Genomic DNA, 14,012 nt, shown 5'->3' on the forward strand with positions numbered 1-14,012 from the left:
AAAGTCAGACAACACTTTCCGTTTTGAAAACAGAAACAACAACAAAAATACCCTAGATCATGAATTACTGGTGCAAAGATAGACATACAGACATATGGAATAGATCTTAGATTTTATAAATAAACATACTTACAGTCAATTGGTTTTGACAGGGGTGCCAAAACAATTGAGCGTGATAAAGGAATGATCTTTTTGATAAATAGTGCTAGAATAACTGGATATCAAAAATAACAAGTTTGGGAGCTGAGAATGCATCTCATTGATAGAGCACAAGCTATCACGCACAAGCCCTGGATTTGAGGCCCAGCACTAAGCAAGTTCAAACACACACACACAAACACACTCTCTCTCTCTCTCTGTCTCTCTCTCTCTCTGTCAGGACCCTTAGATTATACAAAATGTAATTCAACCTGGATTGTTATCCTCAACATAAGAGGTAAAACTATAAGGTTATTAAGAGAAAAAAAGGACACTGTGATGTTACATTAGGGAATACTTTATTAACAGTTAAACAAAAGCATAAGTTATGGCTGACAGATGGTGGGGCACGCCTTTAATCCTACCACTCAGGAGGCAGAGGCAGGTGAATCTATGTGACTTCAAAGCCAGCATAGTCTACAGAGTGAGTTCCAGGACAAGCTCCAAAGCTACCTAGAGAAACCCTGTCTTGAAAAATCACACACAAAAAGGCATAAATTATTTTGTCAGTCACCTTACTTCTGGACAAAACATCTGAAAGAAACAACTATGAGAGAAAGGACTTACTTGGCCTCACCGTTTCAGAGATCCCAGTCCGTGTCATTGGCTCTGTTTACTCTGGGCCCATGGGAAGGCAGCAGAAGCCTGTGCTTTCTTGGCAGCTACATGGCATCTCCCTCTCTGCACTCCTCTTCCCAGCATTCTCCTAGTCTGGTGGTCCCACCTATATTTCCTGTCTAGCTACTTGCTATTCATCAGTCAATAAGAAAAACATATATTCACAGCATACAGAAGGACATCCTCCATCACTATAATGCATTCTAGCTAAGGGAGCAATGGGATGATTCTGTTTTAGCCAACAGGGCTCCAGAAATAACAGTAGCAGGCATTTGGAATTCATTTAATTTCAACATATTCTCCAAATTTTACTAGATCCATCTTTCTGTTTTCCACTGACATGGAGGTACTCCTATGATGAATTAAAAAGCTGTCCTTGTGAAAAATCTTCCTGGGATTTCCAACTCTCTAATCTCCACTGATCAGTTTTCTTTTCCATGGAGAAGAATGTGATATAGTTTTAAAAATGAGTGAGTGAAAGATTCTCAGGACTTTGATAATGATGGGGATGGAGATAACTATTCACTCTCCAAATGACCTCATCAGACACTGGGGTAATTTTCAAAACATCCCTTGACGAGGTAGCAAACCTCTAATCGGAATTCCCCACTGATAATGGCGTTGGAAAGTTACTCTGTGTTGTTGGAATGTGTGGGCCTGGCGTGAGGCAGCCCATGAATGCCACCAGTGAGCATGGGTTTGTTTGCAGTTGGAAAAAGTTAACATTTTTGTTTGTTTGTTCTGTGCATGTGATTTAATCTGGAAATGGTTTTCAAATACTTGTTTTCTTACAAATTTTAAACATAGACCAACCTAATTATGTACTGCATTTTGGCTATGTCACAGCATTAAGTCACTGAGCCTAATGCAGGGTAGCCCACACAAGGAGCAGGGCCACAGTGGACAGGTTTCACTGTGTTGTGGGCTTAGGGCAACATACTTCTCAAAGTTACCTCCAAATGTTCTCAGCCTTTTCACTTTTCCTAGCTTCCATCCATCTCTGCCACTTTAAAAGCTTGCTCTTCTGGAGGTCACCAGTAATCTCCCAAACCAAACAACACTTCTTTGTCAACTCTTCTGGCTTCTCAATAGCATCCTACAAAGATTGCCACTCTTCAAGAAGCATCATTTCCATTCAAGGGCTGTCACATCTGAAGCTGTTCTGTTCCTTTTTGGATTGTCTTTCTTGATCTTCTGGTTGGATTCTTGGTCTGTTTAACCTGGAAATATGGCAGCATCTCAGCGGTAAGTCTTGGTACTACATCTTTGCACTCACTGTTTTCTCCCTAGGTGGTTTCAGCATCGGTTATAATCCTTATGCCAGAGATGGACAAATCATCACCATATGCTCCACTCTCCCCTCAACCCAATACTCAGATGTCCAGCTGTTGATGATATCTCTTTATGTGCCAAACAGAAAGCTCAGTTTACTTATTTACTTAATTTCTTGCCATTACCAGGACTGAACCCCCACTCTCACACATGCTAGGCAAATTCTCTACCACTGAGCTATCTCTCTAGCCCTAGGAACTCAAATTTAACAAATCTAAAACTGAGCCCCTGGTTCCTTAAAATCTGGTCCATCTACTTGGCTCAAACCCCAAACTGGCAGTCATCCATGAATTTTGCCCTGTATCCATTTCATGACCTGTATCCAATCATTCACCAAAGCCTGGCCAGTATTACCCAAAGACTCTATCTCAAATCCACCCATTTCATACCATCTTGATTGATTTTTTTCCCCAAACCAAAAGCATCCCCAATGTACGACAGCCTTTCCTAGCTTCTTCTTCTTGTTCTTCCATTTTCTCACTAGAATCCGTTCTTGGCACAGAAAGCAGAGACATCAGACATGACTGCGTTTATGAAGAAAATTTTCAAAGGTGTACAACAGGACAGGGACTATTTACCAGTCACTCAGCTTTAACAGTTATTAGCTAAGTTATGCCAGTTTGTTTCATCAATAACTCAATTATTTCCTTGTCATCTGTATTTGACAAGAATCACAGACATCATTTCAGTCTTATATATCTCTAAAAGGACACTTTAAAATGTGACCACTAGGGCGGGAGAGATGGCACAGAGGTTAAGAGCACTGACTGCTCTTCCAGAGGTCCTGAGTTTAATTCCCAGCCACCACGTGGTGGCTCACAACCATCTACAATTCAATCTGGTGCCCTCTTCTGGTATGTAGGCAGAACACTGTATATGTAATAAACAAAAATAAACTTTAAAAATGTGATCATTAGATCATTAGTCTATCTCAGATTAAGCATGTTTTATTAATATTTTATGTGCATGTATGTTTTGCTTGCGTTATGTCTGTGTAACTTGTTCTATGCCTGGTGCCTGTCGTGGCTCCAATGCCCTCCGGGATTTAGTTAGATATGTTTATGAGCTGCCATGTGGGTGCTGGAAATTGAATGAGTCTTCTGGAAGAGCAGCCAGCACTCTTCCCCACTGAGCCATTACTCTATCCCTGATAATTTCTTAATGTAATTAGTATATTAAAAGTATGCTTTCAAATGTAAATATCATTATTTTAATTTTCATTACTTTTGAGACCTCTCCTTGTGAAGCTGACCTTAGACATTCTATTCTCCTGTATCAATCCTCACCATTATAAGATGACAGTTGGGTGCTACCAATATTGGCTAAAAGGTCATACTTTCTAATCACTTACCATTTTGAAAGTTTGTTTCAGTAGAGAACCCGACAACGTTCACATACTGTGACTGACAGGCATCTGTGTGTCCCCAAGCTGTAGAGTCCTGCCTCTTGTGACCTCTCACTGGCTCACCTGTCTCCTTCCCCACTTGCTGACTTGGGTCCTGGAGAATTATAGATGTTGCCTATTACATCTCTGTATATGACACAGCTTTTTGTCCCCACATTAAAACTGCTAACATAGCCTGGTGGATGACAGTCTTTTCTTCCACTGGCATGGCTCAGTTACACAGAGAGACGCTGTCTGGAAAACAAAACAAACAAACAAACAAAAAAGGAAATGAATAAACAGGAAGGGGACGGGAAAGAAGATGGATGCAAATGCAGCCCCTCTGCTCCATCTTAAGACAAAAATAAACATCCTATTTGAGCTTTTAAAAATAGACTTTGGATTGGAACAATACAATGACTTTTTCATGGAAGGTTTCAGGAAATGTCTGCCTGGAGGTGGAGATATTTTCTTCCCATTGTCTGAAGAGAGACTGATGAGGTTTCTTCAGCAATCATGCAGCCCTCCTGTATTAATAGGTTTTTGTGTGTCTCAGATTCACCGGAACGTTGTCACGCCAGCCCTCATTTTGCCTTCTATTTTATTTTAGTGAAACAAGGTCTCACTAAGTTACATAGGCTAGCCTTGAACTCACCGTGAAGCTGAGGCAGGCTTTGAACATGTGATCCATAGGTTTAGAGCTATGATTATAAGCTTGGGTCACCACCAACCAGGCTTGGTAGCCTTTTAACTTTAGCTAAAACCCCAGGTAACTCCTTTCCCAGCCCATTCCCCATACACACTGAAAGTTTCACCCTAAGGGAACTCAGACTCATTGGATGTCACAGTCTTTTCAAGCTTTTCTAATTCATCCTCCACACTCCCAAGATAACCAGCCCAGCTCTGCCTACATAGCAACGATTGGTTATTTATTTATGACTGGGTCTAACTATTTAGCCCAGGCTAGCCTTGAACTCCACTGCTGGCCGCTGGAATTAAAGACCAGCACCTCCAAGCTGGGTGGAGACTTGTGTTTTTTAAGGAAGGTTGGCCTGGAGCTTGGAGAGGACACGAATTCTCTAGTATTTTAAATCTTTCGAGGGTTGGGCATGCTTTATCTTGGGTATGGACTGCAGAAAATGCACTCTGCCCTAGCCATGTAAAGTGGGAGCCTGACTTTAGACTAATCAAGGGAATGACCGACCGTACTCTTGTAAAATCTTAATGTACCGTGAGAAACCGCTCTGTGCTGGCGGACATACCGTGTTCACGTTTGCTTTGACCTTACTGAATCATGGAAAGCGACCCCTAAGAGGGAAGGGTTTTTTTTTTTTTTTTTTTTCCTTTTTCAGTTTCCTGCACAATTACTCAGGTGGCTTTTCCTGTTTCTTCTCTCCCTTCTGGACCTGGGTCCTGTAATTACTATTGCAGAAACCTGGAAGGATGCCTGCTCTCCCGACAAGGTCTCCTCCGCTCCCTCCCCCCACCCTTTTCTCCTTCTGGCCCCGCCTCCGCCGCGCAGCCCTTAGCCAGCAGCGAGACAGCTGTGTTCAATCAGAAACCACTTACAACTCCAGACGATTCAAAGGGGGGAAACTTCGGCGTGAAGTGCGGCTCGGCTCCGGCTCTCTCCAGCTCTTTCCTGCCGGGAACCGGAGGCACGGATCGCCCTCGCACTACTGCCCAGGCTTCTCCCGGAGGGTGCCCGAGCTCTGCCCGGCGCCAGCGCGAGCTGCCCGCCTGCCGGGTAATGGGGATCTGCTTGGTACCGTAGGAGAGCCGAGGCGGTGCAGAGAGTGGCATCGTCCCAGGGACTCGGCGGTGGGCGCGCGGGCGGGTCCCGGCGCCGGCTCGGCCGCTGCAGCTGCTGCGAGCGAGCGCAAACCTCTTGCCCAGCCTCCCGCTGCTATGGCTCACTGGTGAGATTCCAGCGGGACTTCCCGTGCCGAGCTTCTGCATCCTCCCTGGTCTCGCCGCTGTCCTGGGTGAAAATGGCTGTCTAGACTGAAATGTGCCGGAGGGGAGTAAGCCCAGGCTATCCAGCCTAAGCCAGGCTCCAAAGCTCAGAGCTTCTGCGGACGAGCCCGGCTCTGAAAAGTGCAGGCATGAATTCTGGAGTTGCGGTGAAATATGGAAACGACTCCTCAGCCGAGCTGAGCGAGGTAAGGATCGCTTGAGGTCCGGAGCTCGGGTTTCGGTGCCTCCTCGGCTTCCCGCATCACCCCTAGTCTTTCCCTACCCCACCCCTCGTGATCCCAGGCTGGAAGCGTCGCAACTGAAGATTGATGGATTTTTCTGGATCTTGTTTTAACTTGTGCTACTCGGAATCCGACCTGAACTGGCTTGATATTTCGCTCTGAAAAAAGTGGCTTTAGAAAATAAACAGCTCTCTCCGAGCCACCTAGGCGTTTTATTCCCAAGAGTCTGGACCCCAGTCCCTTCACCCCCGCCTACCCTATTTATATACTATATTCCCTGCGGCAGTCGGAACACTGAGCTTAAAGCCTCAGTAACTAATTTGGTGGTGCCTTGGCGATCGCTGTGCTGGAGACCAGTAAAGCCCGGATTATTAAACCTCTTACTTGGCGCCCACGTGTGCTGCGCTTGCTAAGGGTTCAGGCAAGGTGGTCCCTTCCTGGGTAAAGATGCACGAGGGAGGGGTGTGGGGAGGAAGGCACATCAAAGCCGTTTGGAACTTTTATTTCCTGTCAGGGTCTGAACTCCTGTGTCTTGGAGGCCACATTTGCAATTCGTGGGCTTGCACTGAAGTGTTTGGGACCCGCTTTGAAATTAAATCTGCATCAAACAGTATGCAAATAGGTGAGCAGCGAGGTGCTCAAAGCCATGTTTCTTGGGGAACAGCTGTAGGGTTATCTGACCCAATGAAATCTATGAAAAGTGATGGAAGCCTGTAAAACCGGGTGTTCAGGGAAATAGGGGTCTGTGTTCTCAACACCTTGCCTGGGTATGGGGACCCAAGTCTCACATCTGTGCCTCTTAGAAGCACGACTGAAAAGAGGACGGTGGACCAGAGGAGAGAAATGGAAATGCGTGGGAAGCAAGCGTTAGTGATGTCGGAAAATAAAGAGAAAAGGAAAGCGTGCCACTTTTGCGGCGGGGCTGTTGATGGGGGGTGGGGAATTCAAGGGTGGCGGCGGTAAACTCCAGCGGGCTGTGGCAGGGACCAAAAGGGAAGCCATGGCCCTGCTGGGCGCCCTGTGTCCTGCCTCTGTGCAGCTCCTGCACTGTCGTGCAGTTTCAGCTGTATGCAGCACAGACTTAGCTCCTAACTCCCTGGGTTTACCCTCTGTGATGTGAAAGGCTGTAGTGGGGATGGGGTTTCCAGACGGAAGTGAGAGAGAGGAGGCGCGAGGAACTCGGTGAGTTTTCACCAGTTCTGTATTTAGGGCAGGAACCCAGAGTCATGCTTCACAACTAACCCACCTGAGAAGCATTTGGCTGTTATTTTAGGGCCATTTAATAATGGAAACCCACTAATGGTTATCTCCTGGTAAGGGTTTTTGTCAGGCCCCCCTTGTTTAGCCTCTCTAATGTAGCAGCTCTAAGTCTGTCACCTGAAGGCACTTTGATGGAAGAGCCAGGAACAGTGCAGGTGGCTGGAATGCAGAACGGAGACTTGGTTTTACTTCAATAGTGGTAACATTGCCAGTGAGTGCCTATCAAGAGACACTGGAGCTCATTTTTGGCCTAGCTATATCAATTAATCCTTGTATGGTTTGTGACCAAGGAGAATTGAGGATGCTCTGTGGTCTTGCATTGGCTGGAAAAACCATATTTGAGATTACATGACATGTTCTTGTCTCTAGGGAAACCATAAAGGTCTCCTGCCAGCAGCACCCTCCTCACCAGAGTTCCTGCTCTTGTCCTCAAGATGTGTCCATTCAGGTTTTTACTTTCTCTAGAACCAGCTCTGGTTCCCATGATTTAGTTGTTCCTCTGTCCCCGTCCAGTCCTCCCCCTCTCCCTACCATGTGTGCTTTCCTGGAGGTTATGTAGTTGCAATAGCCAACCGAGGAGATTGATAATTTTCACTATTGTACTTATTTAGAAACTTGGTAGTGCAAGAAGAGGTGTGTGGTTCATTCCTAGGAACCCTGAATGGCAGTTCAATTTATCTGAATAACTGCTCTGACAGTGATGGTTTCTATGACACCCACAGATCTAAGTACGCTTACTTGTATTTTTCACACTGAATCTTTGCTTTAGTTTACTTCCTCTCTTCCTCCCTCCCCCCACGTGTGTGTGTGTGTGTGTGTGTGTGTGTGTGTGTGTGTGTATGTGTGTGTGTGTTAATACTGGTTTTCCTTTGATATGCTGCCAGGCAAACCCTTCCCCCTTGGTGGTTGATTTCCCTCTGTTCACCCGGACTAATAAAACACTCAGGGTCCCTTTTAGTATTCCTTATTGCCCAGGAACCTGGAGGCTGTCTGGAGGTCACTTGCTGGGTGAAATGCCTGTTGTTAAGTTGGCATTTCTGGAACAGGATGATCTCTGAAAGGATCCACCATTGTCCCAGTGTCATCAAGAAGAGATCTTACTGGTATTGACTTGTGAGCTTAGCCCTCCTATGGGAGTCTTCTAGCTTTAACCACGGGAGGCACTCTTTGACAATAATGTTGACACTGAACGAGAGGAAGTGGCTTTAGTTTCTAGATGAAGCCTGCTCACACCCTAGTGGGAGCTGCTAGCTTTGCTTTGGTGACCAATGGACACAGTGGCCTGTGTATGACACTGGAGACATCTGTGGGAGTATGGCTACCAGGACCATGAGGTTGGGACACAGGGCTAAATGTTCACCACTGTTTGTTTTGCTGGTGTAAGCACTAAGATGGAGACAGGAAATTCTACTTTTGTCTGTTTAAATCAATTGTTCTGTAACTCTTTAGTTTGCATGATAGCATTTCAAGATCCTCTGAGTTGATTACAGGAGGGTAAATTGCCTCTATCTATGAACGTTCAAGTACACCGAAAATGCTCCCATCAAGTTTCCATGGACAAAAGCAGCAGTAGGAACCAATCCAGAAGGTGATGGAAATTTGAGAAGCACAAACTGCTGATCTGTTTTCTTAGCTGTTCCCTGTCCCTGCAGACTTTTCTTTTCAACGTGAGGTTAAATAAGGATTTCAGCATCAGCCAAATTAAAAATGCCTTGAACAATTAAACGATTCACTTTCAGCCTCATGCCCCTCACAATCAGGAAGCAGAACGGGTCACACTGGAACAGTGAATGGGCAAAACTCCTCCAGCATTGCTTGGCAGAGACTGCCCACTGCTGAAGTGATGGCTGTCTTCTGTCTGTCTCTTGAAGCTTTTTCTGTCCACTCCCAAGCATTGCAGAGACAATGCTGCAAGCCCTCCTCCTTTCCAAGTTGTACGACATCCCCCGTGGCTGTATTGACACTCTGATTGAGAGGCACACCTCTCTGGAAGTAAGTTGGGTTTTTTTTTTTTTTTTTTTGCGTAGAGTATTTTGAGTACGTAGCCATGTCATAGATATGTTTATTCTTGACCACAGTTTAATTCCATTAGTGTTGCAGGCAGCTTGGAAGAGCACACAGTTTCCTCATGCTCTGTTTTGTGTGTCTCTGTCTTTATCGACTCACACGGCACTGTAATAAACTGCTTGGTGCCACAGCAGTGCCAAGACATGATGTGGAGTTTGGAGAATAGGTGCGTGTCTTGCAGATGTTTGATACCTACTGCTTTCCTTCTGCTTGGTTTGATACTTTTCCCTCCTTTTTTCATTGTCAATAGCTATCTAACAAACTTGTAGTAACTAGCATTTTCTAAAGCACTACACAGAACACTGACATGCTAAACTGTTAAAAAACCTGTGAGAGACATTGTCATAGTCACATACGATATAAGTACAGAAAAATGAGACATAAAAAGTGAGACATCAGGCTTAATGGACAAAAGTACTTGCCACTCAAAACCTGATGACCTGAGTTCATGTTCCAGAAGCCACCATGGGGGAAATAACTCCTGAAAGTTGAAAGGTGTCCTCTGACGTCCACACAGGGAGGCATATGCATGATCTTCAGTCTGTGGGAGAGTGTCAGATCCCCTGAAACTGGAGCTACAGATAGCTGTGAGCTGCCTTGTGGGTGCTGAGAATTGAACCTGGGTCCTCTGGATGAGTAGACAGTGCTCTTAAATCACTGAGCCATCTTTCCAACCCTGACCATACACTATCTGCCTAAGACTGAGCAGCCCAGGAAAGGTAAGCCTTGACGTGGTGCCCAGGCTGCCTTTCTCTACAGTGGCTCCTTCTACACTGCTTCCTTTCATTAGTCTCGGTTACAGCCCTCAGCTTCTGATCACATGGTCTTAGAAGGCAGCAACTTATTCAGTAAGCCAGTTTCATTTGGTTTGTATTGTAAACCCTGAGCAATGCTCAGATGTGTTTGATAACAACGGAATGGATATGATTACAGTGAAGGGCCATAGCTGCTGCCCTCAGCCTTCCAGGGCCAGAGGAATTCCAGGCATTGAGCTTCCAGAGCCTGAAAGCAGATGAGTTGATAACAGTGGAATGATCCTCATTTAGCAGAGGAGATAGTGCTGCAGCCCTTGGATTGCTGACTGTGTGCTCAGGTACCCGAGTGCTGGGGCTTTGAAACTTGAGGTACCAGAATGAGGAGGATAAAGCTTCCCCTGTCACCAAATCTAGGATTCATCCCATCCCTGCCCACAGAACTCTGGTTCCTATTATAGTTGGTCAAATCACTGTGGGGCAGAGGCTGATGAGGTTGGCAGCTAAGGCTCTGTGTGGCTGGTGTGTACTGATTGTCATGAGGGTCCGTGTGGCTGGAGTGTATTGACTATCCTGAGGGTCTGTGTGGCTGGTGTGTACTGATTGTCATGAGGGTCTGTGTGGCTAGTGTGTACTGATGTCATGAGGGTCTGTGTGGCTGGTGTGTATTGACTATCCTGAGGGTCCATGTGGCTGGTGTGTACTGACTATCCTGAGGGTCTGTGTGGCTGGTGTGTATTGACTATCCTGAGGGTCTGTGTGGCTGGTGTGTACTGACTGTCCTGAGGGTCTGTGTGGCTGGTGTGTACTGACTGTCCTGAGGGTCTGTGTGGCTGGTGTGTACTGACTGTCCTGAGGGTCTGTGTGGCTGGTGTGTATTGACTATCCTGAGGGTCTGTGTGGCTGGTGTGTACTGACTGTCCTGAGGGTCTGTGTGGCTGGTGTGTACTGATTGTCATGGGGTCCATGTGACTGGTGTGTACTGACTGTCCTGAGGGTCCGTGTGACTAGAGTGTACTGACTGTCATGGGGAGGCCATGTGTCGGACCCATTGGGTGAGAAAGTAGATGGAAGAAACAGGAAGAGGAGGAAGCCTAAAGTAAGGGCGGGTTGGCGAGGCAGGGATTAGGCCAGTGATAGGTGAGGTGACAGAGCGAAGGGGAAGGAGAGACAGAAAATGAATACAAGAACTCTGGACTCCGTGTGGGCTTGAAGCTTTTACCTCCTACCCAAGACTGTTTGCATCTTAAGGAAATTCATGTTGGTACAGGACTTGAGTTGCCAGGGTGAGTGGGCAGACTTAACTGGAGTAGAGAATGTCATAATGGTGATGCTTAGGAAATGAAGCCTTGGGTGCCTAACGGTGATTTCCCCAGCGCAGTTCACAAGGAAGGCTTCCTCCTAGGTGAGGAGGGACCTGGGAGTTCTAGTCTGCATTCACAGCAGAACGAAGCTGTTGATGAACACTTCCTAGGAAAGCCGGATTGAACCTTATGTGTTACTCACATTCTGGGAGTGGAGTCTGTGTTGGCAACATAGAAGAACTGGACAAGACTACAAATATGTAAATGGATAAATAAATGCATAAAACTCAAAACTTGTAGGACACCGGTTATTACGTGAAAGTCATGACACATCATATGTGGTTGTTTCTGTCCCTGATTGAACCAAACGCCTAGCAGTGCTCTCTTTCATTCTTTAAAGAAAAGTTACCTGGATTGCACAAACAAGCTACGTTAGCAGAGCAAATATTGACAGATCACAGAGCTCCTCTGTCGTTCATATGAATGTCCTTTTTCTCTTGCTGACTAGAAGCAGCTAAAGTTATTACACAGGAGAAAGAGGACTCTTTTTTTTTTTTGGAAGGCTTACATTATCATAATGAGTGACTAAGGTTGTTTCTGTGCAAATCCTTCAAGACGGAGCTTAGGTCAGCAAAGATGGTTAAGCCTGGAGAAAGGAAGTCCTTTAGAAAAGAAATTCCGAAATTAGCAGCTATTGATTCATAAAGGGAGATGTAGGTTTGGCTTGTTGACATTGCAGTGAAAACTAGGTTGTTGGGAAGCTCATGTGCAGAAAGATACTCGGTGCTTGGGCTGGCAGGGTATTGTGAGGGCGAATCCTGGTCATGAGATTTTATGAGTGTTTGGAATGTGGGGTGAGACGAATGGGCTTGAGTCCAAAAGTTCTCGTGTTTGACTCGTGATAAATAGAAACTTTCATGAAGCCTCACAGCGTGTGCGTGTCAGCTAACCTCAACCGGATTTATGTGTGCTGGAGTAGTTATCAGGGGGAAGGATGCCAGTGTGGAAGGAGAGCGCCCTGCAATTAGGAAAGCAACAGCACCTCTGGTTTGTTGACTGGGGAGAGTAGGAGTAATTGCTTGTCAGTGTTTTCCTATGAGTTTTATGAACCTGTTTGCAAAATACTTGGTGTCCTTGGACTCTTAGTTCTCCTACATAATCCCTCCCTCGTGGCCTCTGCAAGCTAGAGTTCTGAACGCCTTCTGTAGCCCACAGGTGTGACTGTCTCCTTAGAGACACCCTGAAATCTTTACCAGCCCATCCTAACCAAAGCTAATCACTTGATTTTCAGCCTCTATGATAGGTAAGGGGGCAGGATATTGACAGTCTTCAAAGTTGCCTGTCTGCCTTGACTCCCAGTATTTTTGTGCAAGAGGTGAGATGGACCAATTACTTTTACATTTTGGTTAAGGTACGTATTTGATGAAATTTAGTTTGGTCATTTATGTCTGCAGCTTGCTATCACTTCCCCACCGATTTATTCAGTAAATATGCCAGCTACTTTCTTAAGTCTGGGGTGCGGCAAACACAGGCCGAGGGAGTCTTCCTTCTAACAGACCTTACATCCTGATGGGATCCATGCTTTACACATGGGTAGGCGTGGATCTGTTCCGTGGAGGAAGAGGGAAGGAGGTGCTACCGATCAGGGAAGACCTCTCTAATGAAGTCAGTCACTAAGATCTGAAAGGAGGCAGAACATGGGGACAGTTCCTTCAGACAGAAGCCAGAGTCTGTCTGGGGGGCTTAGGGGGCATCAAGGTGATGGCACGCGGAGCAAAGGAGCATGAGAAGAGATGAAGTCAGGAAATTGTTCCCCACTGCATCACCTAGGGTTTCCTAAATCCTGGGAAAGAATATGGGTCCTTCTGGAGATTGTTGACCATTATCCTAATTTTATTTTTTTATCTTCACACACACACACACACACACACACTCACACACACACTCACACTTTGTTGGTAGTGTGGCATGACGTGTGAGCTGTGGGAAAGAGAAAGTGTTAGCAATGACAACAAAATCTCTAAAGCTAGAAGTGGAACCCAGGAGGCACAAGGCAGAGAAGATGGTCCAGTGTCCAGTGCTTATCCGTCTGCGCAACTTTTAAATTGTACCGTTTTCTATCGAAGATAACTGTGCCATCAAAAAACTAATATTTTGGGATGTGATCAGGTTATTTGAATGCATTCTTCCCTTACATGGAATATCTCCCTTAAAAGGAAAGTACCAAGTGGCATGGACACCGGCCAAGAGTGATTTGAAAGTTGCTGAAGGAAGCAAGGTAGATTCTGAATCAGGAAAACTAGACTCTGCATTTCCTTCTGTGCCTTAGAATCACCCCTCCCCTCCCAGTCCCCTCCCCCACTTCACCTCACCCCACTCCATCCTGTCACCCATTTTATCACCACTTGAGTGATTTATACCAGGTCCAGGGAGACCTGGGAACTGGTGCCTTTTTATTTGTGGGAAGCTGTTTGGCGATGAGATTGTGACCAGAACTTGCCCGGCTGCTTGGCGGTGAGATGCCTGGTGAGCATTCAGTCACACAAAGGGACGTTTCTGGCCATGGATGCTTATCCAAACCTGGTGAGGAAACTGAGGCCTGAAGCTAGCTAGCTAACTGGAACAACAGGCAGAAATACAGAAAATTTTTTCTTTGTTAAACATGCACGTTTTCATCTTTTTCTACCGCACCTTCTTTAACTGTACCGCAGGATATTCTCAGTGAAGAGCACATTTTGTAATCTTTATTTTAAGAGGGGAAATTCTAATTCTTTGGTGAACCTTGCCTATTTACAACAGTTCCATAGCTCACACTATTAGAATAATTAGAATTTATTTTTAGCTCTAACGTGGGCTCAGTAGGTTGTCACTAACACTATTTGTTGGGTCTTATCAGGTT

The 14,012-nt window shown here is 45.7% G+C and overlaps 1 protein-coding gene across 3 annotated transcripts in view; it reads left to right on the forward strand.

Annotated features, from left to right (window-relative positions):
• Positions 1-14,012, forward strand: part of Mcc (MCC regulator of WNT signaling pathway) — a 389,841-nt gene that overhangs the window by 141,402 nt on the left and 234,427 nt on the right. Inside the window, exon 1 of one of the 3 annotated variants that reach the window (XM_005069154.4) lies at positions 5,574-5,694. The exons of the other annotated variants lie outside the window; for them this stretch is intronic. Within the exon in view, the coding sequence (XP_005069211.1) occupies positions 5,638-5,694 (57 nt within the window). The 5' untranslated portion in view covers positions 5,574-5,637. Of the gene's footprint in view, positions 1-5,573; positions 5,695-14,012 lie in introns of those variants that run through there. 3 annotated transcript variants of the gene reach the window in all.

This window comes from Mesocricetus auratus, unplaced genomic scaffold (genome assembly GCF_017639785.1).
Source record: "Mesocricetus auratus isolate SY011 unplaced genomic scaffold, BCM_Maur_2.0 Super-Scaffold_6730, whole genome shotgun sequence".
NCBI classification, from domain to species: Eukaryota; Metazoa; Chordata; class Mammalia; order Rodentia; family Cricetidae; genus Mesocricetus; species Mesocricetus auratus.